Below are 24255 nucleotides of genomic sequence, written 5' to 3' on the forward strand. Positions count from 1 at the left end.
CCACCAGGCTATGCTGATTTTACAGATAGCTTAGGAATATTGCATGCTGGAACCTGGCAAGATGAGCCTCAAACTGGTTTACGCAACTTAAGAGGTTCACAAGCGCGAAACTTTTCTTTAAATGCAAGGCAATGCCGTGATAGTTACGCAGAGTATTTCTGGAATGAAGGAGCTGTTCCTTGGCAATGGGGTTTGCCAGGCGTTAAAAAATAAATAAACAATTGTAAACGTTAAAATAGTTTATTAATCATTATCTTCAATTTGTTCTGACAAGTCAATAAATTCATTAATGCAATTGTATATTTGATTTTGACACTGTCTTGGGTATTTTTTATCAACTTTTCTCAGCTGACTAGCAATGAAATCGGCAAACAACTGGGCTTCGTCTTTTGATTTTGGAGCAGCGACTTTGGCTAAAATTCTAACATACAGTGGCGGGTTTAACGGTAAGCGGACTAAGCGGCCGCTTGGGGCCCCGGGATGCCATGGGGCCCCGAATTGAGCAGAATTAATTTTCTTCCGTTAACAATTTTTTTTTTTCAAACTAAAAAATGGAAGAGACTAATAGATTTAAAAGGAAATAAATGAAGAATATTTTCCCTTTCAGTATTACCAAGAAGGGATTTATATATATACCCGCGGCGTCGCTCGCGTGCAATAAGAACTTCCATCAAAATGATATAAAGAATGGGTAGATTTTACTGATGACTAATACTTTTGTAGCACCCTAGGAGCGAAGGCACTCGGCGTTGCCCGTCAGCCCGTCGGGACATTTTTTATTACTTTCCACGCGGACACTATTACATAAAGAAGGGTTTTTAAGTTTTTGGCCGCCATTTAAAAAGATGGCAACAAATCGAACCCAAAAGACCATTCAGCCCGTCTATATTTTAAAGTAAACCAGTGTACTAAATATTTGCAAATTCGGTTGAAACGCGCGGACTTTGTTGCATAGAGATGGGGGCGGATTGGAAAAATCTTTCTTAGTACGCGCCTACTACTTATGAGTAACGTTCCTGCAAATTTTAAGCCTTCTAGGGCAAGTGGTTGGGGCAGAGCGTTGATTATCAGTCAGTCAGTCTGTCTGTCAGTCAGTCAGTCAGGACTTTGATTTATATAGATATAGAAGACCTACGTTGCGAGATTTTACGCTTCTACTCTTACGCCGGTGTCAGTGGACAAGTAAGCCCCACCCCTTTCATGCCCGTCATTGCTCTGCGCTTTCCCATTGGAGATCCCATGGGGATAGGTCATACGGACGCGAATGACGTATTCCACCTAGAGAAAAAGCAAACCTCGAGCAAAGGAAAAAGGAAATGCATTTCTGAAACTGCACGACGGTTGCTTTTAATTGCCATGAACAAGTTAGTTTAAGGTTTTGAACATACATGACTTGATGGATTTTGAATATGTGTCTCTACGTGAAAATCGTTCGTTCTGTAATTGTTTCAAAATTGAATCAAGTGTACTATACGAATGATTTCGGGAGTTCCAAAAATCAAAACAAGGCTTAACGAAAAGGTAAAAGAAATAGATGGTGGAAAACATATAGCGTTTTTCTTTGCGATAAAAACGAGCTGCTCCGAGACAAGGGATAATGGAGTTGAGATGGATTGGAAATGATGATGGGCGACCTGCGGCACCGTATCTCTCCCAATGTACCTCGCGCACGACCCTACCCTTCGGTAGGCGATTGCTAAGTGCTGCCGCGTAGCGCCATTTTATTTGTATGAGAACTAGCTTCTATTTTAAGGATAGAGGGAGCGCCCTTTACAATTTCGTCCAGTGCGACCCTACCTAACCGCTGAGGATGCTGGTAGGACTATGTTGCCGTAGGTGGGGGTACACAGGAAACGCTATAGGTATGGGGGTTTCCACTCCATTCCTCTCTCCTTCAAGCTCCAACTCTAGAGACGGAGCGCCTGAAGACGTCAAAAAACCGCTCTGAAAAAACTTTTGTCTTTCATTCGGAGCAACTACATTCGGTCCTCCGAGCTAGAGCGATGACGTAACACGTAAATTTGGAGCGATCTCGGAGCGCTCTCAGGCGACCCCAAAGAAAAACGATATAAGATAAAATATTAAGTCCCGGCTCATTTTCAACAACCCTCCCACACATTAAGGGAGGATTGTCGACTCTCACGCGCGCACCGGACGCTATTTTAGGCCTTCTTATATAAATTTCTTCTTACAACTACTATTTAATTTTAATATCTTGAGTTTAGGGGCCCCAAAGTGGTTACCGCTTGGGGCCTCCACTTGACTTGAGCCGCCACTGCTAACATATATTTGAATAGTTTAAAAATACAGTCATAACTATATGTAATGGATAAATTACAAAATCATATTGATACCAATCAATTTTTTGGATTTCCTCATCCTCTATGGTCCGTTGTCGCTTCCTAACTTTTGATGGCTCTGTGAGCGATGAGGATGGCAACTTCGATGACGATGATGATGATCTCGTCTCACCACAGCCTTCATTTGCAATATCAGGAGGCTCTGTGAAGGATGAGGATGGCAATTTCGATGATGATGTTGATGATCTCGTCTCACAACAGTCTTCACTCACAATATCCGGTCTTGTTAGTGGCAGCCTTTCTTCTATTTCCGACGATTCATCCTAATTAACAGTGCGATTCCATTAATGCATTAAATAAAAAAGTATATGTGCTAAAGTCTTGACAAGTAGCAAATCACTCAGCGTAATCTGTGTACACTCTGGTTTTAACTGAACAAAAGGGATTATACGAAATCTTAAAAAGCCCTACCCATGCCTGTGCTAAAAACATTACGTGTACAATAGAGTAATGGCACCTACTTGCCTTTGACTGTATTAAGCTCTATGGGTAGTTAACATGGAGTGCCACTACTCTATTAATCGGTGAAGAGACAGAGTTTTGAGTGATTTGCCCCTCGATGCTTGACTCACATCTCGCGAAATTATTTCCTCATTTCCGTTGAATTTTCCGGACATGTTTGATGTTGTACTGAAATTGTATGATATAACTGTTTAATAGAACAAATCTTTGAAGGTTAAACAATAAGCATACTGTCTCCTCGTGACCACATCTTTTAAGAACAATAAACTTTTAAAAAATGGGCAATGGCAAAAAGTAAAGCTCGAGGATGGTCCCCCACCTTTGACTGTGGGTTTCCTCTAAGTTTAGAAGCTCTCTCTCCTCTCCCTTACCCCCTATGCGAGTTAGCCAATGACGTTTGAGAAAACACCCCAACCGTTTATCGATTTTTTTGAGAGGTAGTTCATAGCGACGGCAGCGCCCCGGGACAGTAGCAGGTGAAATTGTCTACTCTAAAGGAAAATTCAAATCGACCAAGTGTTACATCGTTTAAAAATTCGGGGCGCTGATTTTTATCCTTTAATAGTCCAGACAAAAAGAAATGCAGAATAACCACCACTATCTTCTTCATGTTTTGACTTAAGAAGATCACAAATCATATCATATAACAGTTCATTCATGGATCCATTACCCTTCATACAGTTAAATATTCTAATTCTACTTCCAGTATCGTCCGTGGTAAAAAGATCGTCATTTATTAATTTTAACGTTTCCACTCACAGATGTTGCTTTACCGTATATCCGTATGCAATCTTGTTAAGCCTTAGCTAGTAGGAGTCCTTTTAAAACTGTTTACAGAACTATTTTTCAGTTGCAAATAGGCACTGGCAATGTGCAATGCCTCTCCTACGCGAGGGGGTAGGAACTGTGAGAGAGAGGAAAGGGGGTTTCTAGGTTTTCATGGCGCGGGGGATCTTCCAAGTGCTTTACTTTCCCCCCTATCTACTTTTGGCAATGGCCATGTGATCATCGATACATCTTCTTCTTCTATATATTCCTGCCCCGATTTTGTTTTTGAAATTAAATGAAAATGTTCCCGAAACTGGTCTTTAAGATACTTCCAGGAAGCTTTGGCATCTTTTTCTGTGGAAAAAATGTAAAATGAAAGTCGTTTAAGATTTTTATTTATCATAATAATCTACTTACTTATCATTTTGGTTTCAATTTCCACTTCATCCCAGGCATTTTCTAACTCATCTCGGTCTCTGTGTTTTTTATCAAATTTATTCCATATAACTTCTTTTCTCCTAATAACCTCTATAAGGTTTTCCTTCTTTTCAAGTTCTTTCAATCGTTTATCCAAAGAGGGTAGAAAGAGGGGGAGTAGAAGCTAGCGGCTTTGGCAAGGCATTTTGGGTGTTCTCGCTTTTCTTTTTTATTTATTTGTTATAATTTCCTCCTAATATCCGGTTCACCCTATTTCAACCAATAAGAAGGCAGAGAAAGATGCGCGCGCACACCGGAAGCTTAGAGGTAAACTTTCAAAGCTAGAACACTCCAGCCAAGCCTTCTACTCCCCCTCTTTCTACCCTCTTTGGTTTATCGGCCTTTAAAGCCTTTTCATTTTGTTTGCGTTCTTTTAAGGAACTCATCTCATTTACATAACAAGTTGGGAAAACCAAAATATTACCTCTCCGAGTCAAGAGGTCTACTACTACAAAGTTATTTACCTAGATATGGAATTATTTACGAAATATTGAAGCAGTATTCCAAGCATAGCAAATATACAGTAAAGCAGACGACATTTTACATCCAATAAGGATAAATTTTGGACACATGGAAATCAGTCAATGGCAAAAAGAACAGGAAATGAAGTCTACGCTTCAGCTGTTTAACCTATATTCTGATAGCTACATTCACAACTGGTTTGCAGTGTAAACACTATCGTCTCGTCTCACCTCGACAATATTCTTAGTTTGCCAACATGAGTGTTAAGGCGTTAAATAATACCAGAAGAGAATAAGAGAGAAGGGACACACTTTATATCTCCATAATGCTTTACACTCGTAACAACAGTCTTACTAACCTCAAATCAACTACCCTTCACTGATTGCCTATCTAACTTCTGTCTTAGCTGTGACGTCACATAAGAAGGTGACGTCTCGGTTGACGAATAAAAAGTAGTTTTGTTTACAACTTTACATTGAAGGAGATAAAAATGGCCGAATTTCATGTTGATAAACGAAATCAAGCTGTGCAATTAATTTAGATACACGGGAATTGAGAACATACCAAAATCAGATAATTTGAAAGTAATAAATAGATGAAAATTAATTATTCTGAATTAATATTAAAAAATAAAAATTATTTTCAATAAAATACATACTTGATGTTATAATTACACAAGAACGAAAGATCGACAGCCCTAAGCCTTTGGAGAATGAAAATCTAGCAGACAAATAGGCCGCCTGATACCGCGGAGAACTTAAAGAACTATATTTGCAGTAAATTGGTTAAAAGCTGTGTACTTGCGCAAAGTTTTCGCGGTTTTCTTGAGGTTGGTCGGACTCTCGTTACCAAAGCAGGCTCTAATGTCTCCCTTCTCTCTTATTCCCTTCTGATAATACCAAAGCTAAATTGTAGCTAGACGCACTGTTACTCAGTGCGCACGATAAAGAGAATAAAAACTATGTAGCTTAGCCCTACTAGCCTAATTGCCACCATGATCTTTTCTTCAATTAAAAAATCTTAACCTGATTAATTAAGAGTGTATTTAACTTTCGGCTCACTCTGAACCGTTGATGTCTCTTCATTTCAGACACGAAAATCAAAACCCAAAGTTTACTTCACCTCAGGCCTCACTTATTTACTTTTAATTTCATTAAGCCTATTGCGGGTAATACTAGATATACCCGCCAGAGTCTAGATCTTAGCTTTCTTCATGAAATCACTAAACCAAGGAATATTCTATATACAGATGTAGTATAGCTTAAGTAATATATAAACAGCCATTTCAAATAACAATATTAAAAGAAATCTTTGGAATATCAAAATGAAACAGAGCTTTAAAGCTACAAAAGTACAAAACGCATCATAATTACGAAAAATGTTTCCACATATTCACTTTATATTATGGATAAAGGGAATATTATGGTTCTGTAGGATTTCTTTACACATCAAAACAAAACGAACTTCTAACGCAGCGCACTAGTGTAACAACGGACGGACACACACAGGCAAAAACATAGACTGCTTTTTAGCTCTTTCCGTATTAATTTTGAATTGAGAAACAAGATTATCTTAAATATTAAAATAAATATAATTAATATTTAATATTTTCTTCGTTAGTTATTCGCCTTATTGAACGTTACATCGTTTTAAAAAAGAACCATTAAACATTCTTGAAAGACTTGACTAATATTGACGTTTGAAATGAAGCATACTGCGGTTGCTCGCCTTACTCAAATAGGTAGTATATAAGGGTGTCGAACTACAGCTAAAAGCAAGAACAACCGCAATTGCGAAAACCTTTGGTGGACAACCCACCCTAGGGAGGCTAGACGTTTCTCGTAACCCTAGCTGATCGCCGCGAATGTCTTAAACCAAACGATGACTATGGAGTTAGAAGCCAATAAGACAGATTGGTGTCTATGTGGAATAGACGGAAGACCAGTAGATGGTGGTGTTTAGAAGCCAGTATGTACAGACTGGTGTCCAAGTGGGATGGACGAAGACCAGAAGATGGTGGTGATTAGAAGCCAGTATGTACAGACTGGTGTCCAAGTGGGATGGACGAAGACCAGAAGATGGTGGTGATTAGAAGCCAGTATGTACAGACTGGGGTCCAAGTGGGATGGACGAAGACCAGAAGATGGTGGTGATTAGAAGCCAGTATGTACAGACTGGTGTCCAAGTGGAATGGACGAGGACCAGAAGATGATGATGATTAGAAGCCAGTATGTACAGTTTGGTGTCCGTGTGGAATGGACAAAGACCAGAAGATGGTGGTGTGAGAACTCAAGTAGAGGAGCCATTTCCGAACCTGTGAATGCAGTTCGGAAATGGCGAACACGTTTGCTCCGATTTGGAAACTGCGAACGCGGTCACGTGGGTGTAACAACAGACACACACACAAACAAACACACCCACAAACAGACACACACGATCGTTACAGAACCTCTCCGTGACATACGTCACTCGGAGAGGTAAAAACAACAGTTAACTCCGCCGTCGCGAAAGAATCGTCTGCTTGGACTTTTAAAATAGAGTGTCACTATTCTCACCCCCGGGTAGAAATAGGCGGAAGCCTATTCCTACCCTTGGTGAAAATAGCGTAGAGGCTATATCCACCCTACCACGTGACTAAGAATTTAAGTAAGGACCGCGGTAGGGTGAAATTAGCTTGGCTGCTATTTTCACCGCTCGGTGAAGTCATGGACGGTGAATCTAGAGGACCAGCAAAGGCTAGCCTTCCACTGTATAAAATTTTCTTCCCCGCTCTTCGATCAGCTCGATGCGCGTGAACGGAGTCGTTCAAGGTTATTTCTATCACGTGATCCAGGAATTCAAAAATGGCGACCGATTTTGCTGCTCCTACTTGATATAGTGCGGTCTCGTTAGTAAACTTCCAATTAAATATAAATATATATTTAATTTATTAATAACACGCTTTGGATAGTTTTTGGCGTTAAATACTAACCTTAAAATGCCGAAAAACAAACGGTGTATGTATTCGTTGTGTCTTAATAACTCTGATCCCGCTAAGCCTCGGGTAACATATCCCAACTTTATTCCCTTTCCCCGGCCCAGAAAAGATCTTGACAAATGTAAACAGTGGATTTTGGCCTGCGGGCGTTTTGATAACCAATTAGACATTGAAAAAATTGCCAAAAAATCTTATTATATATGTGAGGAACATTTTATTGGGGGGAAGGGACCAACGCCGGAAAACCCAAACCCTGTACAGTTTCAAGAAACTTCGGAAACCTTGAAGTTAATGGTAAGTTTGAGTTTCTCATTTTTATTTGTGAAAAGAAATTAAGTCACAATTTTTAATTGGCATGCAGAATCAGTCATGGCCATCGTTAAATGAAGAACATTGTCAATCATTGAATACAAAAAGTGTTGAATGTACTTCATCTGAGTGCTTGGAAGTTAAGGACGGAGTTAAATCTAAGGAAATTATGGAATATGACAATGTTATCTGCATATCTGAGGAAGATATTTCTATCTCCAAAGAGGGACAAATTAGCAGCTCTGCCAGTTTGAATGGCACATTTAGTGACAAGTATTACAGTGAAAATCATGCTGATCAAGAAAGTGTTCTAAATTCAACTATGATTATAAATAGCTCTAATGTATGTAAATCCTTCGATTTTTACTGATAACAGTCTTTACAGGGAAAACTTTATTTACTTTTCAGGTTAACTCTGTGCATTTTGAAAGTAGTTTTCATGACAATGTTATGGAATTTAGTAAACAAGTCAGTTCTCAGACTCTCGCTGGAAAATGTATTCCTAAAAATTGGGTCTTGGTTACTGTTGATGGTGGCATTGCTTTAACAATTCAAAACATAGAGAAGGGACTAATAACTAAATCGTATGTTTTAAAAGATTGTGAGGCCAGTGGCATTCTAAAAATTAACGGGAAAATTATACCTGAAAACCATCCTTTAGTAAAATCGTTGCCTGAAATTACTAGTGTAGACGCCCTATTTAAACTCCTCGATGCTGTGAATTCATTTCCACTATGTACTGGTATTATTCAAGAGGAACTTCAGAAGCACTTTGCTACTAAGGAAAAAACTGCGGGCTACATAAACAAATTTGACGAGGCTGTTCATTCAATAGCATGTAATATAGTTTTGAGTCAGCATAAGAAACAAAACAAAATTAACTTGGAAACTAAAGATTTATGTGAGCCATGCACAAAATACCGCAGAGTTTTGATAAATAGCATTATTCGTCAGAGGAAATCCAATTCGACCAAACATGGCGAAAGAAGAAATTGTTACTTACCACGAGACAAGTTAATAAAAAAGTTAAAAACTAAATCTCAAAGAGTTATAGACCATAGGAAAAGAATCAAGAAAATCAAAAGTAAGATTAAGAAGGATAGCAAACTGTGTGGCCAATATTTCCACGACAAAGACAGCAAATTCATCGCAGATAAGTTAGAAGAGCAAAAGAAAAGTTTGCCTAAAAATTCCTTTAAGAGATTATTTGTGGAACAGCAATTAGCGATTATGAGAACAAAAACAAAAAGGCAGCGTAGGTGGCACCCTAAAATCATCAAGTGGGCTATTCATCTGCACAAAAAATCCTCCTCCGCTTACAATGCTATGCTTACGAGTGGAATTTTTGAATTGCCATCCAAACGAACCTTGTACAATCACAGTTCACATGTTGGACTTAACTCGGGATTCAGAGAAGAAAGTTTAATTCAGGCAACGGAAATGTTTAACAAAGCTTGTCCTGAAGAGCATCAAAAATTCGTTTCAGTTATTTTAGATGAAATGAAGATCAAGGACGACATCATTTATCGAGCTAGTACAGGCGAGCTAGTTGGCTTTAGTAATTTGGACGACACTGGGAATGAAATTTTAAAAATAAGAAATCAAGGTGATGATTTACCAGAAGTAGCAACGCACGTCTTACAAGTAATGATTAGAAGCATTACTGGTAATTTTAAGTATCCGCTTGCATATTTCCCTTGCAAGGACATGAACTCGGATAGCCTTCATCGAATCATTTCAGAAGCAATATCAAAATTAGAATTTAATGGCATCAAAGTGTTAAGCGTTATTGGTGATGGAGCAAGCACAAACCGTAAAATGTTTCAAAACTTCGTTCAGGATGGTTTTCGGTGGAAAAATATATATGCCTGCGATGAAGATCGGTATATATATTTTATATGTGATCCCCCTCATCTTTTGAAGACAGCTAGAAATGGAGTTAGCAATAGCAACTTTCATACCAAAACAAAACATCTAATCAAGAACGGGCAACCAATTTTGTGGACGCATCTTTTAAATTTATACGATTTAGATTACCAAAGAACTGTTAAACTTGTGCCGAAACTAACAAGGGACCATTTATTTTTGGATTCACACTCCAGAATGAGAGTTGGCCTTGCAGCCCAAGTTTTCAGCGAAGCAGTGGCAAATGCGCTAGAATTTGAGTTTGGAGATGTGTGCCGTGAAACTGTGAAACTAATTAGATTAATGAACAAATTTTTTGACTGTATGAATTCAAGAAATTTCAAAGAAGGAATTTTGAAGCGTAATCCCAACTTGGCCCCCTTTTCTAATGAAAATGATGAAAGATTAAAGGTAGGTTAATGGTTTTTTCACACAAGTTAGATAGACAAAAACAGAATCTTCTCTTATTTAGTGGCTGGAAGGACCCTTCTTACAGTATTTTGAAGAGTGGCAAATGGAAGTTGACAGATTGCCTAAAACCGTTAAAGCAGCTGATAGGAACAAGATGTCTCTAAGTAGAGAAACTGTTCTGGGTTTACAGATGACAGGTAATATAATTATGTTTATGGGTAAAAACTATATTAATAATAACAATAAATCTTCACGTGAAATTTTCAGCCAAATCAATTCCTGCTATAATTCGATTTCTACTAAGAAAAAACGCTAGGTTTGTGCTAACAAACCGTTTAAATCAAGATTGTTTAGAACAAGAATTTGGCAAACAGAGAGGTTCATGTGGAGGCAATAACAATCCTGATATTTTACATTATGCGCAAAACATTGACCGATTCAAAGATTTGGATGAAATTATTAAAGCTCCTCAAACTGGAAACACTTTTATCGAAAATTAATGGAAAGGCTTAATTTTTTTGGCATTTTTTTTTTAAATTTAGTAACTCATTAATGTGTTTTATCACAAGCAGTTGAAAAATAAAATTTTTACAAAATCATTTTTCTTGAAATTTGTTTCAAAATTTATTAACGCATTAATGCGCTATATCACAAGTTGAAAAATAAAAATATCACAAAATTGTTTTTCTAAACTAAAAAAATATCACAACCATTACGGTCCTGGACTATACCCTTTACTTTAAGGGGTAGCGTAAAATCTTTCCTAATCACAGTTAGATTTTTATCTTTGGCGTTTCCTGAAGCTTTCTTGTTTTCCTTGCACTGTTTCAACCCTTTCCGCAAACTTGCCTGCGATCTTAAATTTTCATTCTTCTTCCCATGGGTACGGACGGTGAATCTAGAGGACCAGCAAACCCCCTCGTTTTCCAACCCCGTATACCGATCAAACTAGAGGGAGTCCTTCAAGGCCATTTAAGAAAATCAAAATGGCGCGTGTGTTTAGGTCGCTTAGGTTCGAGGGCGATAAGAAAAGACCAAGAAACGTTCCACATGAGGATCACCTATATTCTAAAAGGTAATTAACATTAATGGCTTGCAATTTTACAAAGTGCTAAACTAAATACATTAGTTTTAAATAACATAATAGCCTAGATCTGTTAGTTATTATCTCCATTTCATTAAGCCTTGGTTCATATTTTATACAAGAACTCCCCCAACTCAGGCAGACATTCAGATTGTTTTTAATCTTGTTTTAATTGAAACTTGAAATTTAAGCATATAATTATATTTAAAGGCCAGAAAACAAGCTAGAGGAGCTGGAAATAAATGAAAATATAGATTTAGTTTTAAATCTTCCTCAACCTGACGAACATTCTGCAGTATTGTGGACTAATAACGAGCTTAGCTTGAAATTCAAAAAACCATATGTTCTTGTTCGGGAAAACATAGCAGTGCAAAAATCTCCTCCCAAGAAAAGAGTAAAGGGAACCCCTAAGTCAAGTAATGCTTTATTAAACATTTTGTTCCAAACTTTAGGTATATAATTGATAATGTTATAATACCTAGGAATTTCACAAAAAGAGTTCCAAGACTATTTGGTGACGAGCGTGGGGAAGTTGTCTCTATTACGAAAATATAATGAACCACGAACGGTGATTGAACTAAGATTAGTACTAGAAGATTTTAGTTGTGCGGTTAGAGACAAGAAAATCCCTCCTTGGGATAGAGGTTTTGAAGCTTTAAGTGATTTAACATTACGAGAAGCTAAAGGATTTTGGACAGATGCTCAACTACTACAGTCAAATGAGAAGATACTAGAGGATGCAATGTCATATTTATCTTCATTTGCCCCTCCTGTGAGGTGTTTAAGCTAATTGTTCTTATTCAAAAATTAATATTTTTTTCTATAAATTACTGCAGATTTTTGCTTGCGTTGACTATCACTTAAGAAAATACTGTGCTGCAGAGCTACTTAGACACCTTTTAAATTTGTTAGAAATACATGTAGAAAGAGTAGAAGTGGAATTTCAAAAGGAATCCGACAGTCTTAAAAGCATAAATGTTCCTGTCAAGTTTGACACTAAAGAAGTTCTCAGAAAGCTTCAGATATTGTACTTTGTTGCTGGCTCGACAGTTAATTCTATTTGCAAAAGCAAAGCGATAGCGCGGGATTTTAATCTTAGAGATAGCCTTGCTATTAAAGGTGCAGGAAATGACATTAAACAGTATCTATCCGAGGAGTTACCTAACTTGGAAATTACTAGCTGGGTTATGTTGAATGATAGAGGGGGCCTGCTCTATGTCAAAAAGGGCACGTTTATTTTTTTCCAAACAATTGACAAAATAATAAACAAATTTTACGATGGAAAGACCCTCGCAGATAATAATCCAAGACGAAGGGAGGAGGCAAGAGATGCTGTTATTAAAAATGACACTGTGAAGGATAGTTGGAAGACTTTATTACAGTGTTCTGAAGTTCCTAATGGGAAAGAAGATTTCGTTCTAAGGAAACTGACTGAAAGTTATCTAAAATTGAGGGGCAATGGATTGCAACTATATTTACGAGCCAAATATTTTGGGAAGAAGAATGAAAATTTAAGATCGCAGGCAAGTTTGCGGAAAGGGTTGAAACAGTGCAAGGAAAACAAGAAAGCTTCAGGAAACGCCAAAGATAAAAATCTAACTGTGATTAGGAAAGATTTTACGCTACCCCTTAAAGTAAAGGGTATAGTCCAGGACCGTAATGGTTGTGATATTTTTTTAGTTTAGAAAAACAATTTTGTGATATTTTTATTTTTCAACTTGTGATATAGCGCATTAATGCGTTAATAAATTTTGAAACAAATTTCAAGAAAAATGATTTTGTAAAAATTTTATTTTTCAACTGCTTGTGATAAAACACATTAATGAGTTACTAAATTTAAAAAAAAAATGCCAAAAAAATTAAGCCTTTCCATTAATTTTCGATAAAAGTGTTTCCAGTTTGAGGAGCTTTAATAATTTCATCCAAATCTTTGAATCGGTCAATGTTTTGCGCATAATGTAAAATATCAGGATTGTTATTGCCTCCACATGAACCTCTCTGTTTGCCAAATTCTTGTTCTAAACAATCTTGATTTAAACGGTTTGTTAGCACAAACCTAGCGTTTTTTCTTAGTACAAATCGAATTATAGCAGGAATTGATTTGGCTGAAAATTTCACGTGAAGATTTATTGTTATTATTAATATAGTTTTTACCCATAAACATAATTATATTACCTGTCATCTGTAAACCCAGAACAGTTTCTCTACTTAGAGACATCTTGTTCCTATCAGCTGCTTTAACGGTTTTAGGCAATCTGTCAACTTCCATTTGCCACTCTTCAAAATACTGTAAGAAGGGTCCTTCCAGCCACTAAATAAGAGAAGATTCTGTTTTTGTCTATCTAACTTGTGTGAAAAAACCATTAACCTACCTTTAATCTTTCATCATTTTCATTAGAAAAGGGGGCCAAGTTGGGATTACGCTTCAAAATTCCTTCTTTGAAATTTCTTGAATTCATACAGTCAAAAAATTTGTTCATTAATCTAATTAGTTTCACAGTTTCACGGCACACATCTCCAAACTCAAATTCTAGCGCATTTGCCACTGCTTCGCTGAAAACTTGGGCTGCAAGGCCAACTCTCATTCTGGAGTGTGAATCCAAAAATAAATGGTCCCTTGTTAGTTTCGGCACAAGTTTAACAGTTCTTTGGTAATCTAAATCGTATAAATTTAAAAGATGCGTCCACAAAATTGGTTGCCCGTTCTTGATTAGATGTTTTGTTTTGGTATGAAAGTTGCTATTGCTAACTCCATTTCTAGCTGTCTTCAAAAGATGAGGGGGATCACATATAAAATATATATACCGATCTTCATCGCAGGCATATATATTTTTCCACCGAAAACCATCCTGAACGAAGTTTTGAAACATTTTACGGTTTGTGCTTGCTCCATCACCAATAACGCTTAACACTTTGATGCCATTAAATTCTAATTTTGATATTGCTTCTGAAATGATTCGATGAAGGCTATCCGAGTTCATGTCCTTGCAAGGGAAATATGCAAGCGGATACTTAAAATTACCAGTAATGCTTCTAATCATTACTTGTAAGACGTGCGTTGCTACTTCTGGTAAATCATCACCTTGATTTCTTATTTTTAAAATTTCATTCCCAGTGTCGTCCAAATTACTAAAGCCAACTAGCTCGCCTGTACTAGCTCGATAAATGATGTCGTCCTTGATCTTCATTTCATCTAAAATAACTGAAACGAATTTTTGATGCTCTTCAGGACAAGCTTTGTTAAACATTTCCGTTGCCTGAATTAAACTTTCTTCTCTGAATCCCGAGTTAAGTCCAACATGTGAACTGTGATTGTACAAGGTTCGTTTGGATGGCAATTCAAAAATTCCACTCGTAAGCATAGCATTGTAAGCGGAGGAGGATTTTTTGTGCAGATGAATAGCCCACTTGATGATTTTAGGGTGCCACCTACGCTGCCTTTTTGTTTTTGTTCTCATAATCGCTAATTGCTGTTCCACAAATAATCTCTTAAAGGAATTTTTAGGCAAACTTTTCTTTTGCTCTTCTAACTTATCTGCGATGAATTTGCTGTCTTTGTCGTGGAAATATTGGCCACACAGTTTGCTATCCTTCTTAATCTTACTTTTGATTTTCTTGATTCTTTTCCTATGGTCTATAACTCTTTGAGATTTAGTTTTTAACTTTTTTATTAACTTGTCTCGTGGTAAGTAACAATTTCTTCTTTCGCCATGTTTGGTCGAATTGGATTTCCTCTGACGAATAATGCTATTTATCAAAACTCTGCGGTATTTTGTGCATGGCTCACATAAATCTTTAGTTTCCAAGTTAATTTTGTTTTGTTTCTTATGCTGACTCAAAACTATATTACATGCTATTGAATGAACAGCCTCGTCAAATTTGTTTATGTAGCCCGCAGTTTTTTCCTTAGTAGCAAAGTGCTTCTGAAGTTCCTCTTGAATAATACCAGTACATAGTGGAAATGAATTCACAGCATCGAGGAGTTTAAATAGGGCGTCTACACTAGTAATTTCAGGCAACGATTTTACTAAAGGATGGTTTTCAGGTATAATTTTCCCGTTAATTTTTAGAATGCCACTGGCCTCACAATCTTTTAAAACATACGATTTAGTTATTAGTCCCTTCTCTATGTTTTGAATTGTTAAAGCAATGCCACCATCAACAGTAACCAAGACCCAATTTTTAGGAATACATTTTCCAGCGAGAGTCTGAGAACTGACTTGTTTACTAAATTCCATAACATTGTCATGAAAACTACTTTCAAAATGCACAGAGTTAACCTGAAAAGTAAATAAAGTTTTCCCTGTAAAGACTGTTATCAGTAAAAATCGAAGGATTTACATACATTAGAGCTATTTATAATCATAGTTGAATTTAGAACACTTTCTTGATCAGCATGATTTTCACTGTAATACTTGTCACTAAATGTGCCATTCAAACTGGCAGAGCTGCTAATTTGTCCCTCTTTGGAGATAGAAATATCTTCCTCAGATATGCAGATAACATTGTCATATTCCATAATTTCCTTAGATTTAACTCCGTCCTTAACTTCCAAGCACTCAGATGAAGTACATTCAACACTTTTTGTATTCAATGATTGACAATGTTCTTCATTTAACGATGGCCATGACTGATTCTGCATGCCAATTAAAAATTGTGACTTAATTTCTTTTCACAAATAAAAATGAGAAACTCAAACTTACCATTAACTTCAAGGTTTCCGAAGTTTCTTGAAACTGTACAGGGTTTGGGTTTTCCGGCGTTGGTCCCTTCCCCCCAATAAAATGTTCCTCACATATATAATAAGATTTTTTGGCAATTTTTTCAATGTCTAATTGGTTATCAAAACGCCCGCAGGCCAAAATCCACTGTTTACATTTGTCAAGATCTTTTCTGGGCCGGGGAAAGGGAATAAAGTTGGGATATGTTACCCGAGGCTTAGCGGGATCAGAGTTATTAAGACACAACGAATACATACACCGTTTGTTTTTCGGCATTTTAAGGTTAGTATTTAACGCCAAAAACTATCCAAAGCGTGTTATTAATAAATTAAATATATATTTATATTTAATTGGAAGTTTACTAACGAGACCGCACTATATCAAGTAGGAGCAGCAAAATCGGTCGCCATTTTTGAATTCCTGGATCACGTGATAGAAATAACCTTGAACGACTCCGTTCACGCGCATCGAGCTGATCGAAGAGCGGGGAAGAAAATTTTATACAGTGGAAGGCTAGCCTTTGCTGGTCCTCTAGATTCACCGTCCATGACTTCACCGAGCGGTGAAAATAGCAGCCAAGCTAATTTCACCCTACCGCGGTCCTTACTTAAATTCTTAGTCACGTGGTAGGGTGGATATAGCCTCTACGCTATTTTCACCAAGGGTAGGAATAGGCTTCCGCCTATTTCTACCCGGGGGTGAGAATAGTGACACTCTATTTTAAAAGTCCAAGCAGACGATTCTTTCGCGACGGCGGAGTTAACTGTTGTTTTTACCTCTCCGAGTGACGTATGTCACGGAGAGGTTCTGTAACGATCGTGTGTGTCTGTTTGTGGGTGTGTTTGTTTGTGTGTGTGTCTGTTGTTACACCCACGTGACCGCGTTCGCAGTTTCCAAATCGGAGCAAACGTGTTCGCCATTTCCGAACTGCATTCACAGGTTCGGAAATGGCTCCTCTACTTGAGTTCTCACACCACCATCTTCTGGTCTTTGTCCATTCCACACGGACACCAAACTGTACATACTGGCTTCTAATCATCATCATCTTCTGGTCCTCGTCCATTCCACTTGGACACCAGTCTGTACATACTGGCTTCTAATCACCACCATCTTCTGGTCTTCGTCCATCCCACTTGGACCCCAGTCTGTACATACTGGCTTCTAATCACCACCATCTTCTGGTCTTCGTCCATCCCACTTGGACACCAGTCTGTACATACTGGCTTCTAATCACCACCATCTTCTGGTCTTCGTCCATCCCACTTGGACACCAGTCTGTACATACTGGCTTCTAAACACCACCATCTACTGGTCTTCCGTCTATTCCACATAGACACCAATCTGTCTTATTGGCTTCTAACTCCATAGTCATCGTTTGGTTTAAGACATTCGCGGCGATCAGCTAGGGTTACGAGAAACGTCTAGCCTCCCTAGGGTGGGTTGTCCACCAAAGGTTTTCGCAATTGCGGTTGTTCTTGCTTTTAGCTGTAGTTCGACACCCTTATATACTACCTATTTGAGTAAGGCGAGCAACCGCAGTATGCTTCATTTCAAACGTCAATATTAGTCAAGTCTTTCAAGAATGTTTAATGGTTCTTTTTTAAAACGATGTAACGTTCAATAAGGCGAATAACTAACGAAGAAAATATTAAATATTAATTATATTTATTTTAATATTTAAGATAATCTTGTTTCTCAATTCAAAATTAATACGGAAAGAGCTAAAAAGCAGTCTATGTTTTTGCCTGTGTGTGTCCGTCCGTTGTTACACTAGTGCGCTGCGTTAGAAGTTCGTTTTGTTTTGATGTGTAAAGAAATCCTACAGAACCATAATATTCCCTTTATCCATAATATAAAGTGAATATGTGGAAACACTTTTCGTAATTATGATGCGTTTTGTACTTTTGTAGCTTTAAAGCTCTGTTTCATTTTGATATTCCAAAGATTTCTTTTAATATTGTTATTTGAAATGGCTGTTTATATATTACTTAAGCTATACTACATCTGTATATAGAATATTCCTTGGTTTAGTGATTTCATGAAGAAAGCTAAGATCTAGACTCTGGCGGGTATATCTAGTATTACCCGCAATAGGCTTAATGAAATTAAAAGTAAATAAGTGAGGCCTGAGGTGAAGTAAACTTTGGGTTTTGATTTTCGTGTCTGAAATGAAGAGACATCAACGGTTCAGAGTGAGCCGAAAGTTAAATACACTCTTAATTAATCAGGTTAAGATTTTTTAATTGAAGAAAAGATCATGGTGGCAATTAGGCTAGTAGGGCTAAGCTACATAGTTTTTATTCTCTTTATCGTGCGCACTGAGTAACAGTGCGTCTAGCTACAATTTAGCTTTGGTATTATCAGAAGGGAATAAGAGAGAAGGGAGACATTAGAGCCTGCTTTGGTAACGAGAGTCCGACCAACCTCAAGAAAACCGCGAAAACTTTGCGCAAGTACACAGCTTTTAACCAATTTACTGCAAATATAGTTCTTTAAGTTCTCCGCGGTATCAGGCGGCCTATTTGTCTGCTAGATTTTCATTCTCCAAAGGCTTAGGGCTGTCGATGTTTCGTTCTTGTGTAATTATAACATCAAGTATGTATTTTATTGAAAATAATTTTTATTTTTTAATATTAATTCAGAATAATTAATTTTCATCTATTTATTACTTTCAAATTATCTGATTTTGGTATGTTCTCAATTCCCGTGTATCTAAATTAATTGCACAGCTTGATTTCGTTTATCAACATGAAATTCGGCCATTTTTATCTCCTTCAATGTAAAGTTGTAAACAAAACTACTTTTTATTCGTCAACCGAGACGTCACCTTCTTATGTGACGTCACAGCTAAGACAGAAGTTAGATAGGCAATCAGTGAAGGGTAGTTGATTTGAGGTTAGTAAGACTGTTGTTACGAGTGTAAAGCATTATGGAGATATAAAGTGTGTCCCTTCTCTCTTATTCTCTTCTGGTATTATTTAACGCCTTAACACTCATGTTGGCAAACTAAGAATATTGTCGAGGTGAGACGAGACGATAGTGTTTACACTGCAAACCAGTTGTGAATGTAGCTATCAGAATATAGGTTAAACAGCTGAAGCGTAGACTTCATTTCCTGTTCTTTTTGCCATTGACTGATTTCCATGTGTCCAAAATTTATCCTTATTGGATGTAAAATGTCGTCTGCTTTACTGTATATTTGCTATGCTTGGAATACTGCTTCAATATTTCGTAAATAATTCCATATCTAGGTAAATAACTTTGTAGTAGTAGACCTCTTGACTCGGAGAGGTAATATTTTGGTTTTCCCAACTTGTTATGTAAATGAGATGAGTTCCTTAAAAGAACGCAAACAAAATGAAAAGGCTTTAAAGGCCGATAAACCAAAGAGGGTAGAAAGAGGGGGAGTAGAAGGCTTGGCTGGAGTGTTCTAGCTTTGAAAGTTTACCTCTAAGCTTCCGGTGTGCGCGCGCATCTTTCTCTGCCTTCTTATTGGTTGAAATAGGGTGAACCGGATATTAGGAGGAAATTATAACAAATAAATAAAAAAGAAAAGCGAGAACACCCAAAATGCCTTGCCAAAGCCGCTAGCTTCTACTCCCCCTCTTTCTACCCTCTTTGGATAAACGATTGAAAGAACTTGAAAAGAAGGAAAACCTTATAGAGGTTATTAGGAGAAAAGAAGTTATATGGAATAAATTTGATAAAAAACACAGAGACCGAGATGAGTTAGAAAATGCCTGGGATGAAGTGGAAATTGAAACCAAAATGATAAGTAAGTAGATTATTATGATAAATAAAAATCTTAAACGACTTTCATTTTACATTTTTTCCACAGAAAAAGATGCCAAAGCTTCCTGGAAGTATCTTAAAGACCAGTTTCGGGAACATTTTCATTTAATTTCAAAAACAAAATCGGGGCAGGAATATATAGAAGAAGAAGATGTATCGATGATCACATGGCCATTGCCAAAAGTAGATAGGGGGGAAAGTAAAGCACTTGGAAGATCCCCCGCGCCATGAAAACCTAGAAACCCCCTTTCCTCTCTCTCACAGTTCCTACCCCCTCGCGTAGGAGAGGCATTGCACATTGCCAGTGCCTATTTGCAACTGAAAAATAGTTCTGTAAACAGTTTTAAAAGGACTCCTACTAGCTAAGGCTTAACAAGATTGCATACGGATATACGGTAAAGCAACATCTGTGAGTGGAAACGTTAAAATTAATAAATGACGATCTTTTTACCACGGACGATACTGGAAGTAGAATTAGAATATTTAACTGTATGAAAGGTAATGGATCCATGAATGAACTGTTATATGATATGATTTGTGATCTTCTTAAGTCAAAACATGAAGAAGATAGTGGTGGTTATTCTGCATTTCTTTTTGTCTGGACTATTAAAGGATAAAAATCAGCGCCCCGAATTTTTAAACGATGTAACACTTGGTCGATTTGAATTTTCCTTTAGAGTAGACAATTTCACCTGCTACTGTCCCGGGGCGCTGCCGTCGCTATGAACTACCTCTCAAAAAAATCGATAAACGGTTGGGGTGTTTTCTCAAACGTCATTGGCTAACTCGCATAGGGGGTAAGGGAGAGGAGAGAGAGCTTCTAAACTTAGAGGAAACCCACAGTCAAAGGTGGGGGACCATCCTCGAGCTTTACTTTTTGCCATTGCCCATTTTTTAAAAGTTTATTGTTCTTAAAAGATGTGGTCACGAGGAGACAGTATGCTTATTGTTTAACCTTCAAAGATTTGTTCTATTAAACAGTTATATCATACAATTTCAGTACAACATCAAACATGTCCGGAAAATTCAACGGAAATGAGGAAATAATTTCGCGAGATGTGAGTCAAGCATCGAGGGGCAAATCACTCAAAACTCTGTCTCTTCACCGATTAATAGAGTAGTGGCACTCCATGTTAACTACCCATAGAGCTTAATACAGTCAAAGGCAAGTAGGTGCCATTACTCTATTGTACACGTAATGTTTTTAGCACAGGCATGGGTAGGGCTTTTTAAGATTTCGTATAATCCCTTTTGTTCAGTTAAAACCAGAGTGTACACAGATTACGCTGAGTGATTTGCTACTTGTCAAGACTTTAGCACATATACTTTTTTATTTAATGCATTAATGGAATCGCACTGTTAATTAGGATGAATCGTCGGAAATAGAAGAAAGGCTGCCACTAACAAGACCGGATATTGTGAGTGAAGACTGTTGTGAGACGAGATCATCAACATCATCATCGAAATTGCCATCCTCATCCTTCACAGAGCCTCCTGATATTGCAAATGAAGGCTGTGGTGAGACGAGATCATCATCATCGTCATCGAAGTTGCCATCCTCATCGCTCACAGAGCCATCAAAAGTTAGGAAGCGACAACGGACCATAGAGGATGAGGAAATCCAAAAAATTGATTGGTATCAATATGATTTTGTAATTTATCCATTACATATAGTTATGACTGTATTTTTAAACTATTCAAACATATGTTAGCAGTGGCGGCTCAAGTCAAGTGGAGGCCCCAAGCGGTAACCACTTTGGGGCCCTTAAACTTTTCTCAGCTGACTAGCAATGAAATCGGCAAACAACTGGGCTTCGTCTTTTGATTTTGGAGCAGCGACTTTGGCTAAAATTCTAACATACAGTGGCGGGTTTAACGGTAAGCGGACTAAGCGGCCGCTTGGGGCCCCGGGATGCCATGGGGCCCCGAATTGAGCAGAATTAATTTTCTTCCGTTAACAATTTTTTTTTTTTCAAACTAAAAAATGGAAGAGACTAATAGATTTAAAAGGAAATAAATGAAGAATATTTTCCCTTTCAGTATTACCAAGAAGGGATTTATATATATACCCGCGGCGTCGCTCGCGTGCAATAAGAACTTCCATCAAAATGATATAAAGAATGGGTAGATTTTACTGATGACTAATACTTTTGTAGCACCCTAGGAGCGAAGGCACTCGGCGTTGCCCGTCAGCCCGTCGGGACATTTTTTATTACTTTCCACGCGGACACTATTACATAAAGAAGGGTTTTTAAGTTTTTGGCCGCCATTTAAAAAGATGGCAACAAATCGAACCCAAAAGACCATTCAGCCCGTCTATATTTTAAAGTAAACCAGTGTACTAAATATTTGCAAATTCGGTTGAAACGCGCGGACTTTGTTGCATAGAGATGGGGGCGGATTGGAAAAATCTTTCTTAGTACGCGCCTACTACTTATGAGTAACGTTCCTGCAAATTTTAAGCCTTCTAGGGCAAGTGGTTGGGGCAGAGCGTTGATTATCAGTCAGTCAGTCTGTCTGTCAGTCAGTCAGTCAGGACTTTGATTTATATAGATATAGAAGACCTACGTTGCGAGATTTTACGCTTCTACTCTTACGCCGGTGTCAGTGGACAAGTAAGCCCCACCCCTTTCATGCCCGTCATTGCTCTGCGCTTTCCCATTGGAGATCCCATGGGGATAGGTCATACGGACGCGAATGACGTATTCCACCTAGAGAAAAAGCAAACCTCGAGCAAAGGAAAAAGGAAATGCATTTCTGAAACTGCACGACGGTTGCTTTTAATTGCCATGAACAAGTTAGTTTAAGGTTTTGAACATACATGACTTGATGGATTTTGAATATGTGTCTCTACGTGAAAATCGTTCGTTCTGTAATTGTTTCAAAATTGAATCAAGTGTACTATACGAATGATTTCGGGAGTTCCAAAAATCAAAACAAGGCTTAACGAAAAGGTAAAAGAAATAGATGGTGGAAAACATATAGCGTTTTTCTTTGCGATAAAAACGAGCTGCTCCGAGACAAGGGATAATGGAGTTGAGATGGATTGGAAATGATGATGGGCGACCTGCGGCACCGTATCTCTCCCAATGTACCTCGCGCACGACCCTACCCTTCGGTAGGCGATTGCTAAGTGCTGCCGCGTAGCGCCATTTTATTTGTATGAGAACTAGCTTCTATTTTAAGGATAGAGGGAGCGCCCTTTACAATTTCGTCCAGTGCGACCCTACCTAACCGCTGAGGATGCTGGTAGGACTATGTTGCCGTAGGTGGGGGTACACAGGAAACGCTATAGGTATGGGGGTTTCCACTCCATTCCTCTCTCCTTCAAGCTCCAACTCTAGAGACGGAGCGCCTGAAGACGTCAAAAAACCGCTCTGAAAAAACTTTTGTCTTTCATTCGGAGCAACTACATTCGGTCCTCCGAGCTAGAGCGATGACGTAACACGTAAATTTGGAGCGATCTCGGAGCGCTCTCAGGCGACCCCAAAGAAAAACGATATAAGATAAAATATTAAGTCCCGGCTCATTTTCAACAACCCTCCCACACATTAAGGGAGGATTGTCGACTCTCACGCGCGCACCGGACGCTATTTTAGGCCTTCTTATATAAATTTCTTCTTACAACTACTATTTAATTTTAATATCTTGAGTTTAGGGGCCCCAAAGTGGTTACCGCTTGGGGCCTCCACTTGACTTGAGCCGCCACTGCTAACATATGTTTGAATAGTTTAAAAATACAGTCATAACTATATGTAATGGATAAATTACAAAATCATATTGATACCAATCAATTTTTTGGATTTCCTCATCCTCTATGGTCCGTTGTCGCTTCCTAACTTTTGATGGCTCTGTGAGCGATGAGGATGGCAACTTCGATGACGATGATGATGATCTCGTCTCACCACAGCCTTCATTTGCAATATCAGGAGGCTCTGTGAAGGATGAGGATGGCAATTTCGATGATGATGTTGATGATCTCGTCTCACAACAGTCTTCACTCACAATATCCGGTCTTGTTAGTGGCAGCCTTTCTTCTATTTCCGACGATTCATCCTAATTAACAGTGCGATTCCATTAATGCATTAAATAAAAAAGTATATGTGCTAAAGTCTTGACAAGTAGCAAATCACTCAGCGTAATCTGTGTACACTCTGGTTTTAACTGAACAAAAGGGATTATACGAAATCTTAAAAAGCCCTACCCATGCCTGTGCTAAAAACATTACGTGTACAATAGAGTAATGGCACCTACTTGCCTTTGACTGTATTAAGCTCTATGGGTAGTTAACATGGAGTGCCACTACTCTATTAATCGGTGAAGAGACAGAGTTTTGAGTGATTTGCCCCTCGATGCTTGACTCACATCTCGCGAAATTATTTCCTCATTTCCGTTGAATTTTCCGGACATGTTTGATGTTGTACTGAAATTGTATGATATAACTGTTTAATAGAACAAATCTTTGAAGGTTAAACAATAAGCATACTGTCTCCTCGTGACCACATCTTTTAAGAACAATAAACTTTT

The 24255-nt window shown here is 38.0% G+C and overlaps 2 protein-coding genes and 1 long non-coding RNA gene across 3 annotated transcripts; 2 read left to right on the plus strand and 1 right to left on the minus strand.

Moving 5' to 3' along the window:
- Positions 1-221: 221 nt before the first annotated feature.
- LOC149588931 (uncharacterized) lies at positions 222-2876 on the minus strand. The gene is made up of 2 exons (XR_016379762.1): positions 614-2876; positions 222-544 (listed from the first exon to the last, which is right to left on the minus strand). It is a non-coding gene; the product is annotated as an uncharacterized LOC149588931 (long non-coding RNA).
- Positions 2877-5988: 3112 nt separating this feature from the next.
- LOC149588932 (uncharacterized) lies at positions 5989-10730 on the plus strand. The gene has a single exon (XM_089862008.1). It carries the CDS (start codon positions 8266-8268, stop codon positions 10138-10140), a length of 1875 nt encoding a protein of 624 aa, XP_089718134.1. The 5' UTR covers positions 5989-8265; the 3' UTR covers positions 10141-10730.
- A 122-nt stretch (positions 10731-10852) lies between these two features.
- Positions 10853-12988, plus strand: LOC149588933 (uncharacterized). Its single transcript, XM_089862009.1, has 4 exons — positions 10853-11206; positions 11426-11631; positions 11698-11987; positions 12052-12988. Exons 1-4 carry the CDS (start codon positions 11118-11120, stop codon positions 12898-12900), a joined length of 1434 nt encoding a protein of 477 aa, XP_089718135.1. The 5' UTR covers positions 10853-11117; the 3' UTR covers positions 12901-12988.
- The last annotated feature ends 11267 nt before the right edge of the window (positions 12989-24255 follow it).

This window comes from Phalangium opilio, unplaced genomic scaffold (genome assembly GCF_054372755.1).
Source record: "Phalangium opilio isolate 3A_F unplaced genomic scaffold, DU_Popi_V2 ptg000528l_1, whole genome shotgun sequence".
NCBI lineage: Eukaryota > Metazoa > Arthropoda > Arachnida > Opiliones > Phalangiidae > Phalangium > Phalangium opilio.

Excerpts from the sequence above, each read along its gene's own strand:
- LOC149588933 (XM_089862009.1), top strand. The coding sequence starts at position 11,118 with ATGGCGCGTGTGTTTAGGTCGCTTAGGTTCGAGGGCGATAAGAAAAGA. Across the intron at positions 11,207-11,425 it reads GATCACCTATATTCTAAAAG|GCCAGAAAACAAGCTAGAGG; the intron begins GTAATTAACATT and ends TTATATTTAAAG. Across the intron at positions 11,632-11,697 it reads AAAGGGAACCCCTAAGTCAA|GAATTTCACAAAAAGAGTTC; the intron begins GTAATGCTTTAT and ends TATAATACCTAG.
- LOC149588932 (XM_089862008.1), top strand. The coding sequence starts at position 8,266 with ATGGAATTTAGTAAACAAGTCAGTTCTCAGACTCTCGCTGGAAAATGT.